The following is a 25,166-nucleotide window of genomic DNA, read 5'->3' as shown; positions in this document are numbered from 1 at the left end:
TACAACTTGATTTCATTGAGGGCCGTGTCAGGATTGTGTTTGACCTCGGGGACTGGGATGGGTGTGGCTAGGGTGGGCATGGCCAGTTCGATGTCACTCATGTCGGAGGTGACTGTGGTGCCCCGATCACTCTGCCAATGAAAACGGGCTCCCAAGCTTCGATTTTGGCTGTGATGGCATCCTGCAACCCACTGCCAGTGAAAATGGAGCTAGGAGGGCTGCCTGCGGCCTACCTGAGCTCCATTTTCGCTGGCAAGGCGCCGCAGGCTGGTCCTTCACTGTTTCCAGGGTAGCCCCATGGGCCAGATCTAAGCACCTCACAGGCCAGATTCGGCCCCCAGGCCTTGAGTTTGACACCATTATAAACCATAAGGGTGGCATGTCTATTCATCTTAATTCATACTAAAGTCTCAATTATTATTTTCCAATATATAAATTATGGTTTATTTTTAAAATGACTTTCAGAAAAGTAGTAAGTCAAGGCATATAATTATGCCTACTACAGTTGCAGTGCAAACCACAATAATTCTCTATCACTCATATAAGTTATCTATCTATTGGCCTTTACAGGAGTTATGGTTATCCTTTACTTCCAAGGATTAGGATTAGAGGCTGATTTGCAAACCATATCTACAGCTAATTCACTTTTTTGTTGTGACTGACATTAACCTAAGGGAAAGCAGAGGAAATCTCATAGAAGTTGCTGGAAAGAAAATGCACAAAGCCCATCACTGCTATTAATAAAAGTGCAAGAGGTAGTGTATCTGCAGTCATTTGTGTTCATAACACCGTTAAACCATAATGTAGCATATGATTTCACACTACATGCTGAGCCAAAACAAACTCATTATAGTTTTACATAATGGGCTGGTTCCTATTTCGTAGTGCCATAAAAAGTAACTTTAGACTTACTAACAGCTTTTTAGTGTATTTTGTGCCTCAAATTTCCCAGTCTAGCAAAACCCAATAATCATGAGCATCCAAAAATGATACACTCTTGATGTACCACCATGTATTTTAAAAACATATAAAATTAAGTGTACAATCCTCTAAACTCTAGTCCAATTCATAATACTAAAACTCAAATTTTTCATGTTATAGAAGTCGAAGGCAGGATTCTTTTAAAAATTAAAACATTTTTGTATAATCTGTGGCTTATGTTTCTGTACATAAAAAAGTATTTTTCAAGTGGTTTGATAATACCATTAAGGTAATAGTATCTATAACAAGACTATAGCAGGCTACATTGTTCCACCACATCTTATTTTTATTTTCTGTCTTCAATATTTGTCATCTACATTTGTTTAATTTTACACATAACTCATAACTCACTACTACTTAATAGTCCACATGTTGAAATATAATCAATACAGATAAATGAATATTAGTGCCATACAGTAGCACCTGTAGGAACAATCTTTGCTTTACATTCATTCATACATCATGTTAATGTGATTTAATTTTTTTTAATATGTAGTGCATCATATGCATTGTGATTTGTAAACAATGGCAAAGGCCTTAGTGTACACCCCAGCCAATTGTTTTTTGTTATTATTAAACATTAAACTTGTTGAAGACCTGAAAGACAGGATCGGGGACAGAACATCATGGAGAAAATCTATCTAGGTGGTTGCCAAGAACTGACACTAACTTGATAGCATACAATCAATCAGGCATTAAGCATCACTATTCAATATAATATATAAACTACTTCAAATAAAAAGCTTGTTATTTTAAATCCATCAGTAGAGGATTAATCTTTCCCCTGTCCTGGAATATTAGAAGCATTAAATTCCTACATAAGACTTCTGATGACTGAATGGTGACTGAAGATGGCTCTGCTGAGAACAGAACTACTAATCATGGTGGCACGACAAGGAACTGGCAAATCAGATCAGCTCCTTGAAGTTCCTCCCTGGATAAAGGAGAGGATCTGGGATTGTCCACATGCACTCCATACAGTGGGTCCCCACAAGGAGACTATAAAACAGCAGTCTCTCTGTGTGTTTTAGAGCTCTGGAAGCTGACCAAAAGCCATTTTTTCTGAAGCCACAATTTGGTACCTTCAAAAATACATTGGGTTTGCATATATTTTTTCTTAATCACTTCTGGAAATTGCTTAACAGCTTTTTGGATAGCAAGAATTGTCAACAAGGCAAAGTTTCATTACACCACGTGAATGATTCCTTAACAAAATATTTTTTATAGAAGTTTCGGGGGGGGGGGGAATCTTACTATAGAGTAAAAAGCCAAAGGGTGATTAATACACTGATTGTGCAATGTTATAAATGAACGAAGAGATAGGATGGATTTGAAATTAGATTTTGAAATTAATTACAAACAAGCTTCCTGTGTGTTATTTAAAATTCTATTAAAAATATGAAAAGATTTAGAAACTACAGTAAGCGTAAGAAATATTCCCATGGGAAAATATTCTGGATTAGCGAAAAACATAAGACTCGAAGGAACCAGAAAGAATTAACAATTATAATTAAAAGACAAGAGAACCACTAGTATAGAAATAAAATATTTAAATTTGGGGAAATTCAAGGATATTTTGGAGGCAATGCAATCAGAAGTTATTCTCAAGATTGCATGCCACATAAAAAGGATCTAAAAGATGTGATGGAAGAGGATATATGAGTGGTGGATGTGGATTTGAAAATGACAAGCTACAAGAATATGAAAAAAGCTGTTACACTGGATGTACAGATGAAACCAGTTGACGTCTTCATAACTAAAATGGACACACAAATAATAAAACAGAAGAATTACTTGGACAATATTCTTATCTTGGACTTTCAAAACATATATGTTAAATTTATGAAGGAGTTCCTGAGAAAAAGGCAAGGAAAAAATGAAAAGAAATACACTTTGGGGATACTATTTAAAGGGATTAAAGAAGCAAGATTTTTAAAAACAAAGGAAAGGAATATAAAGTTGGCTTAGCTGATCAAGGTTAAAATACATGTGGTGTTTTTGGTAGTTTTTAATGGGTTTTAGAAACTAGGACTAAATAATAAGATTTTAAAGATTGCTTTATATAAAAGATAATATGAAAAGAAAAAAAAATCTCTTATATTTTGAAATAAGGAAAGGAACACAAAGTAGGTTTCTTAAGGTTAAAATACAAACACACACAAATACACATTTTTTGCAAATCTTAATGAATTTTTGCTGATTAGGATTGATGAGGCTTTAACGTTTGTCTTTAGATAAGACATCTGAGATGAAAAGATCTTCTGCTGTAATATCAGAGGTGGTGGTGTTATTGAAATTGTATTTGTCTTGATGAAGGGGGCAATCACTTTCTTATATACTTTTCTTTTTTCTTCCTTTTTATTTTTTCCTCTGCACTTTTTTTTTCCTTTTTGATTTGTTAGAAACTAATTTGTATATTTTTCCTTAGTTTTTTAATCTTTGTATCTGCAAAATTCAGTAACAATTATTATAAACAAAACTCCTACATGGGAGAGCATTTAAACAGTAAATTACCGTACTATCCTGATGAAAACAGTCCACTTTACCAATAATTCTTAAAAAGAAAATAAATCAAGAGAGCTTTTTTTTAGCATTCTACAAATATATGTAACCAGGTCTGTTAGATGCTAAAATTCATCTCATTTTGAAATATTATCATTCAAGACATGAAAATGTCCTGGCTAAGATTACATATCATACTCATGTGCGATTTATTTAACCATAGTTGACTGAATTCAGATAAATATCTGAAACTGCCCAATATACACAGCCATATAAACCATGTTTTACAAATCAGAGTAGCCTGGTACGCACAATATTCTACGCAAAAAACAAATAAATCACCTTATGGAATAGTTGATGCTGAACAAAACACAACTGAACAAAGCTATTGGCCAACCTTTTGCCATATTTCAGATAAAATCTGGAAGGGTGCATTCCAGCTATAAGAGTTGGATCCTAAAACAAGGTGATCATTTGCTCTGTCTTATTTTTGGAATGGGCAAACCATGCAGGTGCAATAGCACCCTAGTATACTAAGCCTTACCTCTACAACCTCTCCAGTGACTATGCATTTTCTAATGCCTTAAAACAGTATACAATGACAATTAAAATGAAATATTTCAGTTTTAACAGCAGGGTGGTTGAAAAAAATAATAATTCTGGAGAAAAGAATGCTTGAAAGCTCAAGAACTCACCAAAATAAATATTTAGTGTAAGAACAGAAAATTTACACCATTCAACTTTATTCTCTTTCACTTTAGCCCAGGGGAGGGACTGTATCTTTTATCAACACAGGATTTTCAAAGTGTACCTTTATTAATCAAGTCCTGCAGCACAGCATATTTCATAAATATTGTATGTATATTAGAATAATTTCTGGATGATATCCCCCAAACTATGTTAAAGTGTTCATCTGAGACTTGCTTAACAGGTTGAATGGGGCAATATTTCTGGAATAGAACAGCCTGTCCGGTGAGGGATGGAAGGAAGAAATCAGAACTCTTGGTTTGGACATATGACTCATCAAGGTACCTTCCCTTTCAATATCTTTAATAGTTAACTTCACCAAACTGTATTAACTTTCTGTTTAAGGATTTTAGTCACATGAAACAATACACTTTCACAGGAAAAGCTTCACAAATCTAGTAAATCTATCCTCAAATGAACAGTAACACTAATAGCACAGGTTTAAATCTTATCCTGTAGACCAAAGAATATTTTAGATTCTAATGGCAGTTTTTTGAGTAGTAAAAAGTTAACAGCAAAGCAGTCATATGTGTCACGTTCCTCAAAAGATGGGGGAGGGAGGAGAAGGAAAGAAAAAAAATTCATATTGGAAAGAGAAAGCACTTTCTAAGATGACAACATTAGGCACAAAGCAATATGCCTTAAACCCAAACATTAAATTTGTAAGACGTATAGCATATAGACTAACCAAATATAAAGACAGAAATGAAGGTGGAAGAATCAAAACTGTCATAAAATCTCTACTAAGGAGATTCATAGTTATTCCCAACAAATCTAGAAACAACAGAGCTCTACAGTAGTCTCAGTTGACATGATTTCAACTAGGGACAAAATATGAGTACAAATGTGACTTTCGCTGCCATCAAAGTTTAGGAAAATACATAACTGATCATTTGTCAGTGTTTACCCATATAACACACATACATGTTTAGAAATCACAACATGCAGTTACACAATACCATGCCCGGTTCATCAGGAATATACGTTTGAAATGGTTCTGAACGTTAGTTCTCTGGAACCAAATAGCCATACAGCTGTCAATTTATTTGGAAATTCTTGCATGCTGAGACTTCTAGCACTTTGTAAAAGATCCATCTGCTACAACCTCCACTTCCAGGTTAATTCTTCTTTATTGTACTTATTTCATGGGAAGAAATTAGGAAATCTCTTCTCCAGAAACATTACTGTGAATATGTCCAGGCAGCACTGTGAGACATAGCAAAATTGTTTTAGACCTTGGATCCAATGCACAAAAGTCAAATGCATAAAATGCATAACTCTTCAGATAGGTATGCAAAAGCAATAACACCTTACTGACAATGGAACATGAAAAATCCTAAATGGAGAAAAAGGTCATTCATATCTGCCATCCACAATACCTTAAGACCAAATCAGTATCTGATAAAGGCTATTATTTTATTTACTCCTGCTCCTTCCCCTTTAATCCCAGCTTGTTAAGGACAATTTATTAACACGCTGGTATCTCTACCAGGAAGACTCCCTCCCATAAATGTCACACTTGTCACAAAAAAAAATGCTGCTACTGTCTTTGCTACTCCCTTAAGGACCTTTCTTCCGCCTTCCTTTTCTTCCTAATGTCTCCTTGACAAATTTAAGAATTCACATTCACACATACACACACACACACATACCAAGGCCAATTTTCTTTTCCATTGCTATACAATGCCAGAGGGGGGTTTATTTGGTGTAAAAACCTCGTTCTTTCAAAAGTAATAAAATGGAAAGCAGGGCTAAAAATAAATACTGAATTATTCTTATATGGGGGGGGCTATTCGCATCCTGGCTCCTAGGGATGCCTTATATGTGGTCTGTTTCCTGGAACTGAAATGGAAAAGGTAGCAGGAGGAAAAAGAGAAGGGAGGAGGAGGAGGAAAAAAAGAAGAAATTGGAGAAGGAGGGAAGGAGGAAAGAGGTGAGAGCCGCCTGACCACATCGGTTCGCGCCCTTCCCCCGCGATGGGGGGGGGGGGTTAGACTCGAAGCGCACCCCAGGCGGAGCTCCCTCCGCCCCGCTCCTGCCCCACGCACCTTCCGCGATGACCTTCTTGATCCGCAGCTTCATGTCGCCCAACTCCACCACCTGCCCCACGAAATCGTTTTGATCCCGGCTGGCGGCTCCTAAAGAGCCGGGCCCGGCCAAGAACTCCAACGCCGACTGCAACAGCGACATGGCAACTCAAGCCGGGACTGATGGAGGGTCGAGCGGTGGGGTGGGAGAGCGCCGGCCGAACCCGGCCGGTTCCGTCTGCCGCCGCCAATTACACCCTTGCTCAGCCCCGCCGTACTCGCCCGTTCCTCCAGCCCGCACCGACCCCACTTCCGCCAACGTTGTTCGTCAGAGGCAAGGAAGCCGGGGCCCCGCCCACTTTGTCGTGTCGCCCCGCCCTGCCAGTCCTTCGCAAAGAGGTTCGGTGAAGACGAGAATCCCTATACGTCGGGTGCCTCCTCGAAAGGGCAACGACGCTTTTGAACTTTGGCCCTTCCTGACGGTGAAAAGATTTTAAGGGGAGCAGCAAGCCCCCCTGCTTTGCTCTTTGCCTATGTATTTATGCATATGGAGATGTAGAAATGATTGGATGGATGGATAGATAGATAGATAGATAGATAGATAGATGTTGTGTTATTATATTTCTCCGTGCACCTTTTAGTTTCAGAAAGCTTAATACTGGGCCCTAGTCCACTATACATTGCCTTCTACCAATGCTGCTCTTTGGCAGTACTGTTTGTAGGGCCATAATATCGATTTACTCTTGGGAGTTTATATATTTATATTTATATATGTGTGTGTATGTGTACATATAAAACCGATATATATCTTGCTCTTTCCTGCCGTTTTCTTCTCTTGCCAATATTTAATGTTCACTATATGAGCCTTCCGATTTTGACGGCCCCGTGAGTTCAGTAAATTATACATTAAGAGGGATGTATAATGTATTTTTCCCCGTTTCGTGATCATTTAATTTTAAAAATAAATAATAAAAACACTTTGTATCTTTGCATCCCAGGCCGGGGGGGGGCGTGGTTAAGAAAAAGACCACGAAGTGAAAAGCGTTCTGTCTTTGCGCTCAAAAAACCACAGGAAAAGAATACTATTGGTAAAAGTGGGGAAAAGTCTGAGGGTTTTCCGCTGACTTCTCTAAGGAAACGAGTCCTTTCATCAAAGTGGTTTAAAAAAAAAAACATAGCGAAACCACCGACGCCACCTCTTTCTTCCCTTACGGCAGATGCCTCCTATCGGGCCACGCCCACTAAGGGCTCGGACCCGCCCTGCTCAACGTTCTAAGCCACGCCCTCCTCCTCCTCCTCCCGCCCCTCTCTCTTTCCGGTGTGCTAGGGCACTTCTTATCTCTCCTGCCGGCTGGCCGGAATGTTCGCCGCGCCCACGTCGGCTTCCGACGTGGGCCCTTGTGATGTCATTCATTCCCATGACTTTCGGCATGCGGAGAAACTATTGCAATGGATGCTTCCCTATCTGGTTTCTTCCCAAGGAGGGAGGCCCATGTGCGACGTACAGGACACAGGACACACACTACAGTCCTTCAACCGGAATAAACTAAGGTTTCTTTCATCTGTTTCCTTGTCTGTTAACTGGCTTCACCCAACACTAGTCTTAGTCTAGACTAAAACAAGCAAAGCTGGCTGAGAAATTCTGGGAGTTCGAAGTCCACAAGTCTTCAAGCTGCCAAGGTTGGAGACCCCTGGTCTAGACTAAAACAAGATTTGGCTAGCTAGGAAATGGCTTAAATGTGTCTTGCAAATAAATTGGCGTGGTTTTGTTTTTAATGCAGGATCACGATTTAGAGCTTCCCGTGGCTGGCGCATTTAAGCGCCCAAGGGGCAGATTTTACTCAGGATATTAAGATCAGCGGGGAAAGTGTGGATTGTCAGCTGGACAGTTCGACAAGGGCTGGCTTGTTCAGCAGTTCCCTTTTCTACAGTCCCAGTTAAGTTAGGTGAATCCCAGACAGCTGCAACGCCTCGGGATCATTTCTTGTGACCTTCTGCTTCTCCACTGAGTTTCTTGTTGGAAGCCAGCAGAGAAGGTTGCAAATGGTTTTAAGTTATGGGAGCTTCATCAGTGGTGGGATTCAAAAAAAATTTTACTACCGGTTCTGTGTGGCGTGGCTTGGAGGGCATGACAGGGGAAGAGTACTGTAAAATCTCCATTCCCACCCCATTCCTGGGGGAAGGTTACTGGAAAATCCTGCTTTCCAGCTCCGTTCTCCTGTGCAGGGCAACAAAAGAAGACCCAGCCAATCAGGTGGGACTTGGGAGGCAGAGAGTAGATGGGCCAGCAGGGCCAGTCAGAGGTGATATTCCGAATTACTCAAAATTTCTGCTCCCGGTTCTCCGAACTACTCAAAATTTCCACTACTGGTTCTCCAAAACTGGTCAGAACCTGCTGAATCCCACCTCTGAGCTTCACCCCTGGAAGCTTTCAAAAAGAGACTGGACTGCCATCTGTCAGAAATGGTGTAGGGTCGTCTCCTACTTGGGTGGAAGGTTGGACTAGATGACCTACAAGGTGCCTTCCAACTCCGTTAATCTGAATCTGGTAATCATGTGAAGGTAAGGACACTGCAACACCTTAATTGCAAGCCAAGGGTCCAGGCCATGATCATGTGATGACTGGGATAGCCGCAACCAGAGGTGGTATTCAGTAGGTTCTGACCAGTTCTGGAGAACCGGTCGCAGAAATTTTGAGTAGTTTGGAGAACCGGCAAATACCACATCTGACTGGAGATTTTACAGTATCCTTCCCCTGCCATGCCCACCAAACTACGCCCACCAAGCCATGCCCACAGAACCGGTAGTAAAAAAAATGGAATCCAATCCCCCTTGTTCAGCAACATCATCACTTCAAATGGTTGCTGAACCAGTAGATCTTAAGCAAGGACAACCCTCACCCAAAGTAAAGGCAATCAGCATTAAGCAGTTCTATAGGATACCTAAGAGAGTCTTGCTATGCTGGTCTTGAGGAAGCTAGTTGTTCAGCTGACATTTCCCAGGCTCCCATGACATCTCTCACATTTTCCAGATCTGGCTCAATATGTGCAGGCCCAAGCAAGATTAGAATCAGAGTAAACACAAAATAGATGAAGGATTTCCCTCACTCCAACATTAGGGAAATCCAGTTTAGTGTAGTGGTTAAGGCACTGGGCTAAAAATCAGGAGACTGTGAGTTCTAGTCTTACCTTAGACACGAAGCCAATCCGGCTAGTTCTTAACTTAGGACCACAATTGAACCCAAAATGTCTGTTGCTAAGCAAGACAGTGAAGTGATTTTTGCCCCGTTTTATGACCTCTTTTTGCCATGGCTATTTGGTGAATCACTGGAATTGTTAGAAAATAGGATTGCTAAGTGAATTTGTCTTCCCCATTGACTTTGCTTGTCAGAAAGTCACGGAAGGTGATCACATGACAATGGGACATTGCAACCATTGTAAATATGAGCCTGTTGCCAAGCGTCTGAATTTTGATCACATGATTGTGTAGATGCTGCAATGGCCATATGTATGAAAGGAAGTAAAAGAGCTAATTTCAATTTCATTGTACACATGTTGTGCATTGACAATAAACGTTTGATTTGAAAAAACAGTCAAAAGTCATTTTTTTCAACGCTTTTTTAACTTTGAACTGTCCCTAAATCAGCTTTTACCTTGAAGGATTTTGGAAGTGGCTTACCTCAGCCTGCTTCCTAGGACTGGGAGAGTGTGACTCATCTAAAGTCACCCAGTTGGCTACATGTGTAAGAGGTGTGTGTGGGGTGTGTGTGTGTGTGTAAGAAGAGCATTGCAACAGGAACAACTTCACTATGCAGCTGCTCTAATTTTGCATGTTTATATCCAAATCCTAGAATTAACATGAGTATAACAATAATGCACCCTTCCCAAGTATGGTATAAAACCAAAAAGGCAATAATTACAAATCAGTCCACCAAATTTCCTTTGAATTTGACAGCGTCTAAGTAAACAAATATTAACACTAAAGCCAACACAAGGAAATATTTAAAACAATGCTTTGGGGTAGGACCAAATAGCTATACATCCATAATAGTTTAGAACAAATGTTAATCCAGAACTTTGACATGAATAAAAATAAGATGGACCAGCCAAATCTTTTGTTAAACCCCAAATGAAATATATGGTCTTTAAATATATGGTCTTTTAATCCCATCAAATTTCCACACAAGCTAACTTAAAAAAAGATTTTGACTTTTGAGCCCATATAATATGAAAAATCAAAGTTAAGATAAGAAAGTGCAGAATTTATTGAGAATCTGGATATGTATGCCAAATTCTCTAATTGTAATCTAGCATCATGCGAACCCAGCTTCATAAAAGTCATCAACAGCACTTGACAGGAAGTGTTGCCATTTCCCCCCTTCTTTTAAACATCTAGGACAATTTTGAGTTTAATTTTCTATTTCTCAATTTCAATTTCTTTAGAAAAGAAAAAAAACTTAGGCATGAAAGGCAAAGCAACGAAGGTTGGCTTATATTTGAGGGTCAGAATCGAGATAGCAATCCAGAGTTTATCTTGTGGTAAAATGGCCAGCCAATAAATTAAAAAAATAAATAAATGCAGCCAAATTCTTCCAAAGTAGAAAGTTGGGAGACATCAAAGTAATACTTTTCCCTATTTTTCCTATTTTTCTCTCTGAGTTATTTCTAAAACAAAGAATGCTGTGGAAACAATTAAAATGGAAAGGATTAAAAGAAAAATGGCAGATATTTTTTAGCTACCAAAAGAGTTTTTATCTTCACTATTTTTTTTACTTTTATTTTTCATGTTTTGTTTTAAATTGTAAAATGCCATGGTTTAGTTTTGTAGCAGATTGTAAATACTGTATAAAATGTACTTTGTACCCTCATTATATTAATAGATTACTTTTCCATGTAACTCCCACTTGAACAAATCAGATTTGCAGAGTAACAGATAAACAGATAATCAGAGTTGGAAGGGACCTTGTAGGTCATCTAGTCCAACTCCCCACCCAAGTGGGAGACTCTACACCATTTTTGACAAATGACAGTCCAATCTCTTCATCCAAGTCTCAAGCGATGACGCTCCCACAACTTCTGAGGACAACTGTTCCAGAGGTGGTATTCAGCTAGTTTGCACCTACTCGGGCAAACCGGTAGCAAGAATTTGGCATGGATTGCTGAACTGGTAGCAACATCTAGCTGGCCACACCCCGAACCTGGTCTTCCGGTTTCTGCTCACTCACTTGCCCCGCCCGCCCGATGCTCGCTTGCCCCAGTTTAAAGGAGGACTGCTCCCCCGCCCTAGCCATGCAGCCGCTTGAAAACACATGACTGTGGGTGGAGCAGCGGTCCATTAACCTGCAAGACTGTTCCAAGGCTGGATTCTTCATGGACACTAGAAGTATCACTTCCCCTTGTGAGTAAAGTGCCTGGAGTGAGAGGGAAAGAATGCTGGGGGAGCCGGGGGGAAATCCAGCCATGGGGAAGTTTGCAGGAGCTGCAAATGCAAGTTCGTTAACCTGCAGAACTTCTCCAATGCTGCATTCACTTCCCCTTGTGAGTCAGGTGCCTGGAGTGAGAGGGAATGAAGGCTGAAAGTGTGTGTGAGCGAAAGAGAGAGAGAAAGAAAGAAAGAAAGAAAGAAAGAAAGAAAGAGAGAGAGAGAGAGAGAGAGAGAGAGAAGAGAAAGAAAGAAAGAAAGAAAGAAAGAAAGAAAGAAAGAAAGAAAGAAAGAAAGAAAGAAAGAGGAAGGGAGAGGGAGAGAGGAAGAAAAAAAAGGAAGGGAGGAAGGAAGGAAGAAAGAAAATAAGAAAGAAAATAAGAAAGAAAGGAAGGGAGAGGAAGGAAGGAAGAAAGAAAGAAAGAAAGGAAGAAAGAAAACAAAGGAAGGGAGAGAAAGGAAGAGAAAGAAAGAAAGAAAGAAAGAAAGAAAGAAAGAAAGAAAGAAAGAAAGAGGGAGAGAGAGAGTGGGGGGGTGAGAGAGAGAGAGAGAGAGAGAGAAAGGAAGGAAGGGAGAGAGACAGAAAGAGACAAAGAGAAAGAAAGAAAAAGAAATAGGAAGGAAGGGAGAGAGAGACAGAGACAGAGACAGAGAAAACTCCGTGCTATTATTTTTAATTGTTCCATTATTTATCATGTGTTAATATTTTACACTGTCCCTACACCTAATTCTACTGCCTTTCTTTTGCCCAGGGCTACCACATATTTTTCAGGGTTTACATGCATTCGATGTCTAATCCAGAGCATAAATACATGTGTGTTTAACAGAGTTGAAAGCGGGGTTGGAAGTCCTCTAGTCCAAGCCCCTGCTCAGGCAGGAAAACTGAGGATGCCAAACTCTGAGTAGTGGTCCTGGGAAAGGTGTCAGAATAACATTTAGAAGAGACTTTAGGGGGAACCCTATATCATTTCAGAGAAATGGCTGTCCAGTCTTTTAAAAATTTCCACTTATTGAGCGCCCAGAACTTCTGGGGACAAGCAGGTCCACTTGTTCTCACTGTCAGAAAGTTTCTCCTTAGTTCTAGGTTGCTTCTCTCTTTGTTCAGTTTCCATCCATTGCTTCTTGTCTGCCTTCTGGCGCTGTGGAAAATACATTGCCCCCTCCTTTCTTTCTGGCAGCCCCTTAAAAGCCTGTTGCCTATCACACTCTTGGGCAAAGCATGTGAGCCATTTCCTCCTTTCAGTAGTCCATGAAAGTACATCTATAGTATGTAGATAATAAAGTCAAAAAAAGGTGAACATTTTTACAGAACTATAGATAAGTTGAGGCTGGGTGTGACAAGGAATGGCTGGGAAGGGAGGGGCCAGGTGAGGCAGTCCTTGACATGAGTGACATTAAGTTGGCTACACCCACTCAGTCACATGACCACCAAGCCACACCCACCAAATAAACCAAGCCCACAGAACTGGTAGTAAAAAAAATTTGAATCCCACCACTGAACTGTTCCATTGGTTGATTGTTCTCACTGTCAGAAAGTTTCTCCTTATTTCCAGGTTAAATCTCTCCTTGTTCAGTTTCCATCCATTATTCCTTGTTTGGCCTACAGGTGTTTTAGAAAATAGCTTAACCCCTTCCTCCCTGTGGCAGCCCCTCAAATATTGGAAAACTGCTATCATTTCTCCCCTGGTCCTTCTCTTCACTAGACCAGTCATGCCCAGTTCTTGTAACCGTTCTTCATATATTTTAATCTCCAGTCCCCTAGTCATCCTGGTTGCTCTTCTCTGTACTTTTTCTAGAGTCTCAACATCTTTTTTATAATGTGGTGATCAAAACTGGATGCAGTACTCTAGGTGTGGTCTTACTAATGATGATGTTAGTTTTGGGGGAATAGCTAACACTCTAGAACAGAGGTGTCAAACTCAAAGCCCAGGGGCCAGATCTTGCCGCGGGGTGCTTAGATCTGGCCTGTGGGCTGCCCTGGAAACAGCAAAGAATTGGCCCACGGTGCCTCTGCCAGCAAAGACAGAGCTCAGGAGGACTGCGGGCGGCCCTCCTGACTTGTTTTCGCTGGCAGAGGGTTGCAGGAGGCCATCACAGCCAAAAATGGAGCATCAGGAGACCATTTTCACTGGCAGAGCGTTCGGGCCACCACAGGCACCCCAACACTGGTGACTTTGAGCTGGCCACACCTACCCTGACCACACCCACTCCAGCATCCCCCCCAAGGTCACACACAACGCTGATGAAATCGAGTTTGACACTCCTGGTCTAGAAGAATATAATATAATATTTACATACAAGCCATACCCAGCCAGTCACATGATCACCAAGCCACACCCACATATTAGGCCACATCCACAGAACCAGTTGCTAAGAAATTTGAATCCCACCTTTGGACATGGGTGCATGACCATGCAATGGTCATAAGTGTGACAAATGGTCATAACCAGGGGTGGGATTCTACTGGTTCGGACTGGTTCTATAGAACCAGTTATTGTGATGACCCAGAGAGTAACACAAACATAGCAAAATCCAAAATGTAAATAAATGTCCTTCTAGTCCAACCTCCCACCCAAGTGGGAGACCCTACACCATTTTTGACAAATGGGAGTCCAATCTCTTCTTGAAAGTCTCAAGTGATGACGCTCCCACAACTTCTGAGGGCAAGCTGTTCCACTGGTTGATTGTTCTCACTATCAGAAAGTTTCTCCTTATTTCCAGGTTAAATCTCTCCTTCTTCAGTTTCCATTCATTGTTCCTTGTCTGGCCTACAGGCGCTTTAGAAAATAACGTGACCCATTCCTCTCTATGGCAGCCCCTCAAATATTGAAAGACTGCTATCGTGTCTATCATATCATCATAAATATGAACCAGTGGTCAAGCATCCAAATGTAAATCACGTGACCATAGGGATACTGCAATGGTCATAAGTGTGACAAACGGTCATAACCATGGGTGGGATTCTACTGGTTTGGACCGGTTCTATAGAACCAGTTGTTGTGATGACCCAGAGAGTAACACAAACATAACAAAATCCAAAACATAAATGTCCTTTAATGCCTCCAACTTGGCCCCATTCTTCAATAATTCTCAGTTGGAGATAAAACTTATTCAAAAATAGTCTTCAAAAGAAGCAATACAGTCCGAACTTAATGAGCAGATAGAGGTGAAATAAAAAACTAAAACAAACTACAATGAAGGAATTTCCACAACCGACCAGGATAAGTAATTACCAACTTCAAGGAGATAACATGGCACAATCTGTTGGAAGGACGCCAACCAAGATAACTTCATCCCAAAATAACACACACTTTGCTTCTGGCAACGCTGTGTTTTAACTGTCTCTCTTATATACTATTCTCCCTAGCTGCAAACAATGAGGGGGATCATGGCCACTTCCTCTCTCGTAAGCCAAGTTGTTGCCTTCTCCGTTCCTCCCTGCGTGTACTGGGATGAAGAGGTGATGGGCCTGGTTGTTCCTCTGACTGCCCAGCCTGCCTCTGCCCTTCCCCAGCCTCCTCCACAACCTCCAGAGCCACACCTCCACTCCCTGTCGGCTGATCCTCCACTCCCTCAGAGTCTGACTCTAACAAGGGCATGACAGTTGTTATGATTCTGCTCAGTTCGGAAAACCGGCAAATCGTACCCCTGGCTGGCCCCACCCCTCTCTACCCTCCCCTCCCCTCCCCCACCCAGTAAGTCCTTATCGCACACGCGCATCACTGTCTGCATTCTCCCCCACCCAGTCTTAAGGTATTTCTTTTTTTTCCCCTCCTGATGAGTAGCCTCCCCAGCTCCATTTTTTGCCTTCCTGGGCCCCAGGGAAGCCTTCTTGGAGCAAAAACGCCCCTTGCCAGGAGGCTTCCCTGAGGCCCAGGATGCAAAAAAAAAAACCCAGGGGGGGGGGAGCTGCAAAAAAAGAAGAAGAAGCCACTCCCACCCAGTCACATGGCCACGCCCATCTAGCCACAACCACAGAACCAGTTGTTAAAAAATTTGAATCCCACCCCTGGTCATAACTCACTTTTTCCCAGTGCCATTGTAGCTTTTAAATGAATTGTTGCAAGTCGAAAACCACCTGCGTTCTATAATTCTGTGAAATTCAGATTGCAAGGATGAAGGCCACTTTTGTACAGTATAGTAATAAAGGTATCAGGTTGACAACATCACTTTTAGTAGGTTAATTTAGAAAGCCTTCTAGCCTTTATACAGACCTGCCTTTGAACGATTAGAATTACAATGGAATCCTATATAGATCTGCATACATATAAACCCCACTGAATGTAATGGAACTTACTCCCAGATTAGGTAGTGCAGTTTTAATATCCTGTTACGTGCTTTGGAAAATGAAGGCTCTTTAATGGCCTCCAGACCTTCATCGTACCAAACCAAAACTTAACTTATCCCCTAGACTTCTGTTTCTGTATCATCTCCACTCTGCCAGAGGAGACAGCCTGCTTGATTTTATGACATTGCTGCTCCAAGGTTACAAACACAGTGCAAGTCTTGTAATTTAATCCCGTGAAGTTAGTAGTAAATTACAGTCCTAGGCAACTCACCGTATAGTCCATGCGGTTACAAAGCAAGCTTATTTCCACCGACATTCTTGGAAATAGTATCTGACATATACCTGTCTCCTTAGAAATATGACACATGAAATTCAGTGTCATGTGGAATGCTCAGTTAGTATATTAACAGAAAAACTTAAAATTGTTAAATAGGGTCTCAACAGTATTGTTTTGTGCTGTGGTTAAAATATATTTATATTCATTTATCTCCCACAAGGTATGTCCTATATAAAAGAAACTAGAGAAGGTTTAATCCAATCATCCCAAACGTGCTTTTTCAAGAGACAATTGATCTTTCTTTCTTTCTTTCTTTCTTTCTTTCTTTCTTCTTTCTTCCTTCCTTCCTCCCTTTCTTTTTTCTCCCTTTTCTTTTTCCTTCCTTCTTTTTTCTTTCTTTCTTTTTTTCCCCTTCCTTCCTTTTTTCTTTCCTTCCTTTTTTCCTTCCTTCCTTCCTTTCTTTTTTCTCTTCCTTCCTTCTCTTTTCTCCTTCCTTCTTTTTTCTTTCTTTTTTCTCTCTTCCTTCCTTCCTTCTTTTTTCTTTCTTCCTTCCTTTCTTTTTTTCTTTTTCCTTTCTTTTTCTCTTTCTTTCTTTCTTTCTTTCTTTCTTTCTTTCTTTCTTTCTTCAAGAAAGTCCAATTGCCTCTTGAAAAAGCACCTTTGGGATAACCATCACCTAGATGACTGAGAATCTCCACAGACATTTAATCCAGTCTCTTCGGCGGTTTTGTATACTGAAAGTAGTATTGTGTGGGGAAACTACCCAAAGAGATTCAATTTAATTTTTCAAAACAGTGTGATTTGCAGGTTGGTAGCCAATGTCTGTGTTTAACCACTTATCCACATATAATGCCAGGCATAAGAAATTAGGAGACAGGATATAGAGTTCAAAAGCAGTACAGGTTTATTTCATGGTATTTATACACATGAATCTGATCTACTAACTGCCAAAGCAAATTGAAGCCAGATAAGAATCAACAGACTTCAAGAGGTAAAACAACCTGGTTTTACCCTGCCTTCACTGTTTTATTATATATCTATATATGTATTATATACAGGTAGTCCTCAACCTACAACATTTCATTTAATGACTGTTCAAAGTTGCAATGGCACTGAAAAAAATGACTGATGACCATTTTTCACACTTAGAATAGATGCAGCACTCCCATGGTCACATGATCAAAATTCAGACCCTTGGACAACTGACTCATATTTATGACCGTTGCTGGGTCCCGGGGCCATGTGATCCCTTTTCCCAACCTTCTGATAAACAAAGTCAATGGGGAAGCCAGATTCATTTGGCTTAAAAATTGAAAAGGCAAGAAATCTTACAATATTGGAAAAGAAGACTAGAAGCCCAAAATGAACAAACACCCAACCGGGAGGAATAGTCAGGTTTTCCAGGGTCATATAGAGGAAATTTAAATATATGAGAAAAATGATACTCTAAAGGTGCTGCTATGAAGAAGAACCATTTTCTGGGGTCCGCTAGATAACGCAGTTTAATCCTTGGGACCTGATGATCCTAACTCTGATCCTACAAGATGGGTAGAACTCATGGAAGGCAAGCAGTCCCTCAGATAAGTAAAACCTATGGCCTACCGGGCTTTATATCCATCACTTGGATTTGCACCTCAAACCCTATTAGTAAGCAGCACAGCTCAGGGTTGTAATGAGAGCTGCTCATAGCTGCATTCTGGGCTGTTAAACTTCTCCTAGAAGAAATCTCTGATCAGATTGCTAAAAATGCAACTTAGCAATGCTATCATGCATTATGAATGCAGTAGCTTTCTCTCCGAATATGGGTTGGATCCATTCAAACTGTTTAAAAGATCCCAGGAATCAGGATAAACGGCTGGAGGAGTATGATGGCCTCAGAGTGACATTTTCAAGGCTAACCAGCAAGGGTATTTTATTTCATTTTTTTCATAATTATATTTTATTTTCATGTTAATATTATCGTTACTTCTCATTTTTCCACACTCGGCTGTTTAGAAAGCCCAGGTGAATGGGGGAAAAAAACCTTGCTAAGCTTAGTCTTCTCCCAGTCACTCTTGATGACAATACAGATACATCCATGTAGTCTTCTTGGCAGCAATAGTGAAATGCTGTCTGGTTGTCTTTTTTAAGGATATTTTGCTAACTTGCCAGCCTATCTTGCTGAATTTTTTTGGAGATCTCCTATCCATCCAGGGCCAGTCTCGTTCAGCTTCTCTGGTCAGCCAGGGTTGCCAGGCTGAAGTACTAGCACTGCATTTGCAAGAGATGAAAGAGGAAGGGGAAGAGCAGAGGAGGAGGAGGAGGAAGGGGAGGGGGGAGAGGAGGAGGAAGAGGAGAGGAAGAGGAGCGTGAGGAATGAGAAAAAGAGGAGGAGGAAGAAGAAGAGGAAGAAGGAGGAGGAGGAGGAGGAGAAGGGAAAAGAAGAGGAGGAGGGGGGAGGAGGAGAAGGAGGAAGAGGAGAAGGAGAAGAAGGAGGAGGAGTCACAAATATTTATGGAGATTCTCAGTCATTTAGGTCACGGTTGTCCCAAAGGTGCTTTTCAAAAGGCAACGGGACTTTCTTGATTTTTTTACCCCTTGAAAACATTTCACTTCCCATCCAAGAAGCTGAACTGAAGAAGCTTCTTGGGTGAGAAACAAAAAAGTTTTCAAGGGGGGAAAAACAACCTAAGAAAGTCCAACCGCCTTTTGAAAAGCACCTTTGGGACCATGGTCACAAACTTTTATTTATTTTATTGATTGATTGATTTGATTTGATTTGTCAATCGCTTACAGGATAATAGGTATAAGTATAAACATGAGTAAGAATACAGGAAATAGGTACAAATAAATGGGGACAATAGGACAGGGACAGTAGGCACCTATGCACGCCCCTTATAGACCTCTGAGGAATGGGGTGAGGTCAATAGTGGATATTTGAGGTTAAAGGAGTGGGGGTTAGACGATGTAACAACAGAGTCAGGTCGTACATTCCAGGCATTGACCACTCTTGTTGCTGAAGTCGTACTTTCTGCAATCACGTTTGGAGCGGTTTACATTGAGTTTGTATCTGTTGTGTGCTCTTGTATTGTTGCAGTTGAAGCTGAAGTAGTCATTGACTGGCAGGACATTGTAGCAGATAATTTTGTGTGCTACGCTGAAGTCCAACCGTAGGCGGCATAGTTCTAGGTTGTCCAAGCCCAAAATCTCAAGCCTGGTGGTGTAGGCCCTGTTCTGTTGGGAGCAGAGAAGTGTAGTCCTCTTCTTGTGAAATAATTCTGGACTCGCTCGATTGTATTAATGTCCTTGCACAAATGTTTTAGGAGGGTGGGTGGGCTCGTTTTAATTTCACTGTTGATATATTTGGAGGTTTTTTTTGTTGTTGTTGCTTTTAGTTGGGTCGTGAGCCGCCCAGAGTTTCGTTTAAGATCTTTATTTTAAAATAATGAAATAACTACACCCTGCGAGCAAGAAGAAAACTTCTCCGAAAGAGGGAGCCGTTTGTCCAAGTATCAAGGAGCCAGGAGCGATTTCTCGTCCAGCAGCGCCTCCCCGCGCCAAAATAATACAAATAAAAAGGCGGAGCGGAGGGCGGGCATCTTGCAGGAGAGAAAGCGGAAGCGGCGGCTCAGGAGGCTTGCCGGCTCTGCTTCTGCCCGTCCTCCCAAAAGCAGAAGGACGATGGCAGAAGGAAGCGGACGGGTTCCGCTTGCCCCGACGCCGTATAACTATGACCGGCGCCTGGGCGAGCTGGGGGGCGGCACCCAAGCCTCGCAGCGGCTCTTGGCTTACAGCGATGCGCTTTTCTCCATCATCGCCACCGTCATGGTGAGTCTGAGGCCGCTGCGCGCCGGCTGGGCTCTTTTACTCCTCTTCCACTCGGAAAGGGGAGCCCTGCATCCCGGCTGGCACGCACTTGATCCACTCAGGATGGCGTGCCGAAAGAGATGGGTTGATGTTATGTGCGCAGGGCTTTTGTTTGTTTGTTTCCTCCCCCTCCCTGTGCGTTGCAAGCGACTTCGGTGGAATCCCTCTGTTGCAAAGAAAATAAAATCTATCTTCTACCTTATCTTGCAGTACTATAAGTGAGCAGAAAGGCTCTTATGGTACTGTAAGATAAGGTAGAAGATACGGCCGGTAAAGATCCTGGGAGGTAGGTGGGTGGGTGGGAAGGAGGAGTGAAGTATCCAACTTTGCTGAGATGAACCCACTGCAAAATATGAACTTTTATCCTACAATGCATCAAGCAGTGGTTACCTTCTATCTCTAACCTGAACAAATAAGCTTTGTCTATTTCTCTCCTCCGTTATACAAAAAATCTGCCCCTTTTATCCTTTCGTCACAACGGAGTGAGAGAGTTTTTATACAGCTTTCTCACTCCATAGACATTTGAAACGCAGTTCGTGACTTGTCGCATTCGCCCTGCTGTTAGTGATGTTATGTTCCGCTTTTGATTTTCAATCTTTATTTACCAAAATGGAGACTGGGTGTGTTGGTCAGAGGGGGAGGCTTGTAAATAAATCAGCATGCCAGTGGGCTAAGTGAATGCTGAGAACCCAGACTGTACGGTTGAATTGTATTGTGTGAATCCAAGCAGTTGGGTTAGATCACCAAACCGTATTTTACTTAACAAAGAGCCACAGGTTGCATGGTGAACTCCTTTATATACTTATTTTTATTTACTTTAACGAAAACCACTATCTTGTCAGGATGCTGACATGCTCAGCGGTATAAAATCTGTTAAATTAAAATGGTTTTGCTTATGGGTTACTGTCTTTTACTTCTCCCCAAACTCCCTTTTGAGCCTTTTCCATATTAATTTCTCCTTTCATTGTTTCTAACGGATCAAAGTTATTAGTGACTAATATTAATGTATATGGGATATATATGTGGATCACTGTGTGTGAGTTGGGTGGCTGTATAAATGTTTAATAACATGAAATACAGATTTGTTTATCAAATTTTTGGCTGAACACTGGAATGGGTAGGAATGATAGCATCAAGATAGAATGGGAGGACAGCCAGTTTGCAAATTTCCAAAAGTTCAAAAATTGATACTACCGTGTTTCTCATATAATAAGGCTGGGTCTTTTTGTTTTTTTTTTGAGCCCCGAAAAAATGGCTAAGCCATCTTTTCGGGAGTGACTTAATCCTCCCCCCCCTTGCATCTTTGGGCAGGCGGGCAGCGATGGCTTGGATGTTGACCTCGGTATTGGTGGGACACTTCGTATTGGGGTCAATGCAGGCAGCACCATATCCGGGTGTGCAACAAAAGTACTTCCTAACGGCAAGCCCTCCCACCATTCCCCCCCATTTCGCATGTTTTAATATAGGCCTTAATTTGGGGGGAGGGGCTTAATTTCATTTCATGCCTATAAAACATGCTGGGACTTCCTATTGGGGGAGGCCATATTCATTTCATGCCTATAAAACATGCTGGGACTTCCTATTGGGGGAGGCCATATTGTTGGAGAAACAGGGTAATTGGTGCATTTTTTAAAAAAAATTCTGGAGGCTTAGCTAAAGAGTAAGTTACCTCCCATCGGGACCAAATGGAGCTGTAGTCTTGGTCTGAGAAAGAAAAAACTAAGTCAATTTCCCAGCAATCTTTATAGCAAGGTCAGTGGGTCTTTTTCCATTTTAGCTAAAATTGAATATATAGGTTATCCTCATTTAATCTTGTAGAGCAGGGGTAGGGAACTATGGCTCTTTTATGACTTGTAGACTTCAACTCTTAGAACTTCTAAGCCATCCATGCTGGTTCAGGAATTCTGAGAGTTGAAGTCCACAAGTCATAAAAGAGCCATAGTCCCCCATCTCTGTTGTAGAGCAAATTTAGGATGGTGTTAAAAAGGTTACTGTATCCAATCCTCACATTTATTACCTCTGCGGGTTCATAAAGCAAAGAAAGCTGAAGTAAGGTCATGAAGCACAGTTGTGGTTTCACTTAGCATCTGCTTCACTAAATTGATTTGCTGCTCCCAATTGTGTACATTAAGTGAGGACTACCTGTATCTTGGACTTTTCCCCGCCAAAACCTCAGTTGCAAAAAGTGACTTAAAATCAATCATTTGTCTTTCATTGCAGCACTCTTAAAAGCTGTTAGTATTTTTTTTAAAAAAGATGGTAACATCATTCATTTAAAGAGATTCTTAAGTGGAGTCATTTCATCCATATTAGGCAGCAGAAGAAAGTTTTGGATATCATTCAATCAATCATTAACCTAAAGCTCACTGCTCAATCTACCTATCTACCACTCCCATTCCTGGCATTTAAACCTTCTTGAATAATGTGCACATTAAATTAAGAAGTGTCTTTATGGGAATATCTCTAGAGGTATTAGGACAATTGGTGTTTATTCCAACTAAATTGAAGTCTGTATTCTTGGATAGGATAGTCTGTATTCGTACAGGAATCAACTTTGCTTATGACAAGATTCTACAAAAATCTGGATCAACAAGAGTCAATAGGAATATTGTTGGCTTTAATTTAGGCTGATGTTTGGACTTGATGGTCAAAAGACATTTTAAAAAGTCATCTTCTTTCTATTTATTTTGTTTCTTTTTTGCTCTGCTTTTATATCATTTTCTTTTCTGTTTATTTATTAGTATGTGTTGATTTTTGCTTTTTTTTCAAAAACTTTTAATACACATTTATAAAAATAGGTTTCAAAAAGGGATTCTTATTATTTTGTAATTCAGCCATTGAGATTTGCCAGCTTAGAAAATAATTACTGTTAAGTATCTTCACCAATTCTGATGCAGCCCATCATCCTTGCCAGACAATATTATATTCAATAAAATGTTTCTGTGGGAAGCTACAGATGTAAGATTCGACACAAGGACTTCTGCTTTTGATTTATTTTCAGAAGCATAGATGTTTTCTGCACATTTGTTTCATGTTTGCAAATTAAAACTTGCCCATTACTTTAGCTATATGATTCTTCTGTTGCAGATTTTACCTGTGGCACATACAAAGATACATTCAGATGAGGTACTGTATTGTTTATTTCATATTCCACATAAAGGTCAGTTGTGATTCTGTTTAAACAGTTTGAATTTCCAATAAGGTTGTTCTAACATAGTGGGACATGCTGTTATGGATCATTGAAATTCAGCCTCTTTTGATCTGTCAGTCTTATAGAGTACAGAATGCCATAATTTGTTGGTCAAGAGGGAACTCTCTTAAATATTGTTATCATTAGCCTGGGAATCAACTTTGTTTATTGTCTCGCTGATATATGCTGGGGATGAAAGTCCATTACAAATGATAGCAAAGAACAATAGATTACAACATATTTTTCTCCCTCTTAATTCTTCACCACTTTTGACCACTTTTAGCGCAATGTAAGTTCCTCGGAGGAATGTCTAAATGAGATTCTCAGACATCTAAGTCACGATTGTCCCAAAGGTGCTTTTTCAAGAGGCAACTGGACTGTTTTGGTTTTTCTTGAAATACACTTCGCTTCTCATCCAAGAAGCTTCTTGGATGAGAAGTGAAATGTCTTCAAACAAAACCCAGAAAGTTCAGTTGCCTCTTGAAAAAGCACATTGGGGTTCCCCAGAGGAATTATGTAATGTTAGGAAGAGAGGGTGAGAATTTGCATGCAAGGAGTACATGGCTGAATATGTCAGGAATTAAATATATAATGAATTGTTTCAAGAGATTGGGCATTTTGTGATATAGATTTCAAAGTACTGTACAGAAAAGGTAGCAGATGCTGAAAAACAAGGGTGTAGTATTTGAATAATATTATTTACTTACTTAACTTTATTGCGGTCTTTAAGCAGCCCAAGAGAATTGGCATTCAAATATTCAAAATACTCAAAACGAAATTGACAGTGCCAGAATAGTTAGCAAAAGTACATACAGACAAAAAATGGGCCAAAAGACAATAATAAATAAAATGTGGTAATAGACTTGCTCAGGCTCCACATACACAACAGGAAGTAATTAAAACTAGAAATCTGGATAATATAAATGTAGAATAGCAGTATAAAATACATATACACATACGTATACCTACAAACAAGGTTTGCATAAAATAATTTGGAAATTGCACTGAATATTTGAGTCTACTTTCCAAAGCATAGGGATAATAGAGGATTGAACAAAAAACAAGGCCAATCATTAGCCATAAGCTTTATTTGCAGTTCCTGAAAATGAAAACACGGTTTATAAACCAGTTTGAGATTTCTAAGGAGTTATTTATAGACAGGATGAGTTCTTATTAGGTTATTTTTGTATTTTGTGAGCTAGGCTAGCTTCATGTTCTTGAACTGCTTTAAAAATATAATGAGGATAATATGGATCACCTTAAGAATTATGTATTATATAAAACATCTTTTCATGCATTTGTTTATTTGAAAAGAAATTGTGTAGTATTATATGAAACAAGAGTTTGTCAGCTTTTTGATTAACGTTGTGTCTTTTTTCCAGAAACTTGGAGAAAGTGTCCAGCAGCTACTAGCCGCCAAAATTGCTGTTTACCTGATGACCTTTTTAATAGTAACAGTTGCTTGGGCAGCTCATGTGAGGTATGCAATTTGGAGTGTTTTAGAAATCGTACAGGTATCAAGCACTTGAAAACTGGAACTTAGTCAATCGGATGGTATTAGAAACACAACAGCAATGTACCAATTAGCTAGTCTGCGTGGCCAAAGAAAGAAAGTATGATGATGGGCATCTCAGTTGTCATAATTCATTATTCTTTCAATCATTTTTCATTATGATCAACTTTATTCTTTCTACACAATTCTGCTCCATGCTGAAGTTACTGCTGAGCTTTTAAACAAACTTATCCACAGAATTTTACAGGCTGCTTTGCAAAATTTGCTAAACTCAGCCTTATGAATTAGATTACTTGCCTCTCCCAACCAGTTAGACTTGTCTTCAAAATAAGGCCACTTAGGAGCCCAAGACAAAATCCATCAGCATCCTGATT

The 25,166-nt window shown here is 40.4% G+C and overlaps 2 protein-coding genes across 4 annotated transcripts in view; one reads left to right on the top strand and one right to left on the bottom strand.

Moving 5' to 3' along the window:
• The window catches only part of GAK (cyclin G associated kinase), a 78,966-nt gene extending 72,370 nt beyond the window's left edge, over positions 1 to 6,596 (bottom strand). For both annotated transcript variants that reach the window (XM_026712759.2, XM_026712760.2), the window contains exon 1: positions 6,279 to 6,596. In XM_026712759.2, the coding sequence (XP_026568544.1) occupies positions 6,279 to 6,420 (142 nt within the window). In that variant the 5' untranslated portion in view covers positions 6,421 to 6,596. The remainder of the gene's footprint in view (positions 1 to 6,278) is intronic.
• A 4,948-nt stretch (positions 6,597 to 11,544) lies between these two features.
• TMEM175 (transmembrane protein 175) overlaps positions 11,545 to 25,166 on the top strand; it is a 28,854-nt gene continuing 15,232 nt past the window's right edge. The window contains exons 1-3 of one of the 2 annotated variants that reach the window (XM_087926399.1): positions 11,545 to 11,654; positions 23,177 to 23,215; positions 24,662 to 24,759. In XM_087926399.1, the coding sequence (XP_087782525.1) occupies positions 24,716 to 24,759 (44 nt within the window). In that variant the 5' untranslated portion in view covers positions 11,545 to 11,654; positions 23,177 to 23,215; positions 24,662 to 24,715. Of the gene's footprint in view, positions 11,655 to 19,824; positions 20,051 to 23,176; positions 23,216 to 24,661; positions 24,760 to 25,166 lie in introns of those variants that run through there. The other variant, XM_026712732.2, reaches the window with a different exon arrangement.

Source organism: Pseudonaja textilis, chromosome 2, assembly GCF_049901715.1.
Source record: "Pseudonaja textilis isolate UNSWEBS1 chromosome 2, rPseTex1.2, whole genome shotgun sequence".
Lineage (NCBI taxonomy): Eukaryota > Metazoa > Chordata > Lepidosauria > Squamata > Elapidae > Pseudonaja > Pseudonaja textilis.
The sequence above is the reverse complement of the archived record's forward strand: the minus strand, read 5'-3'. Positions and strand labels throughout refer to the sequence as shown.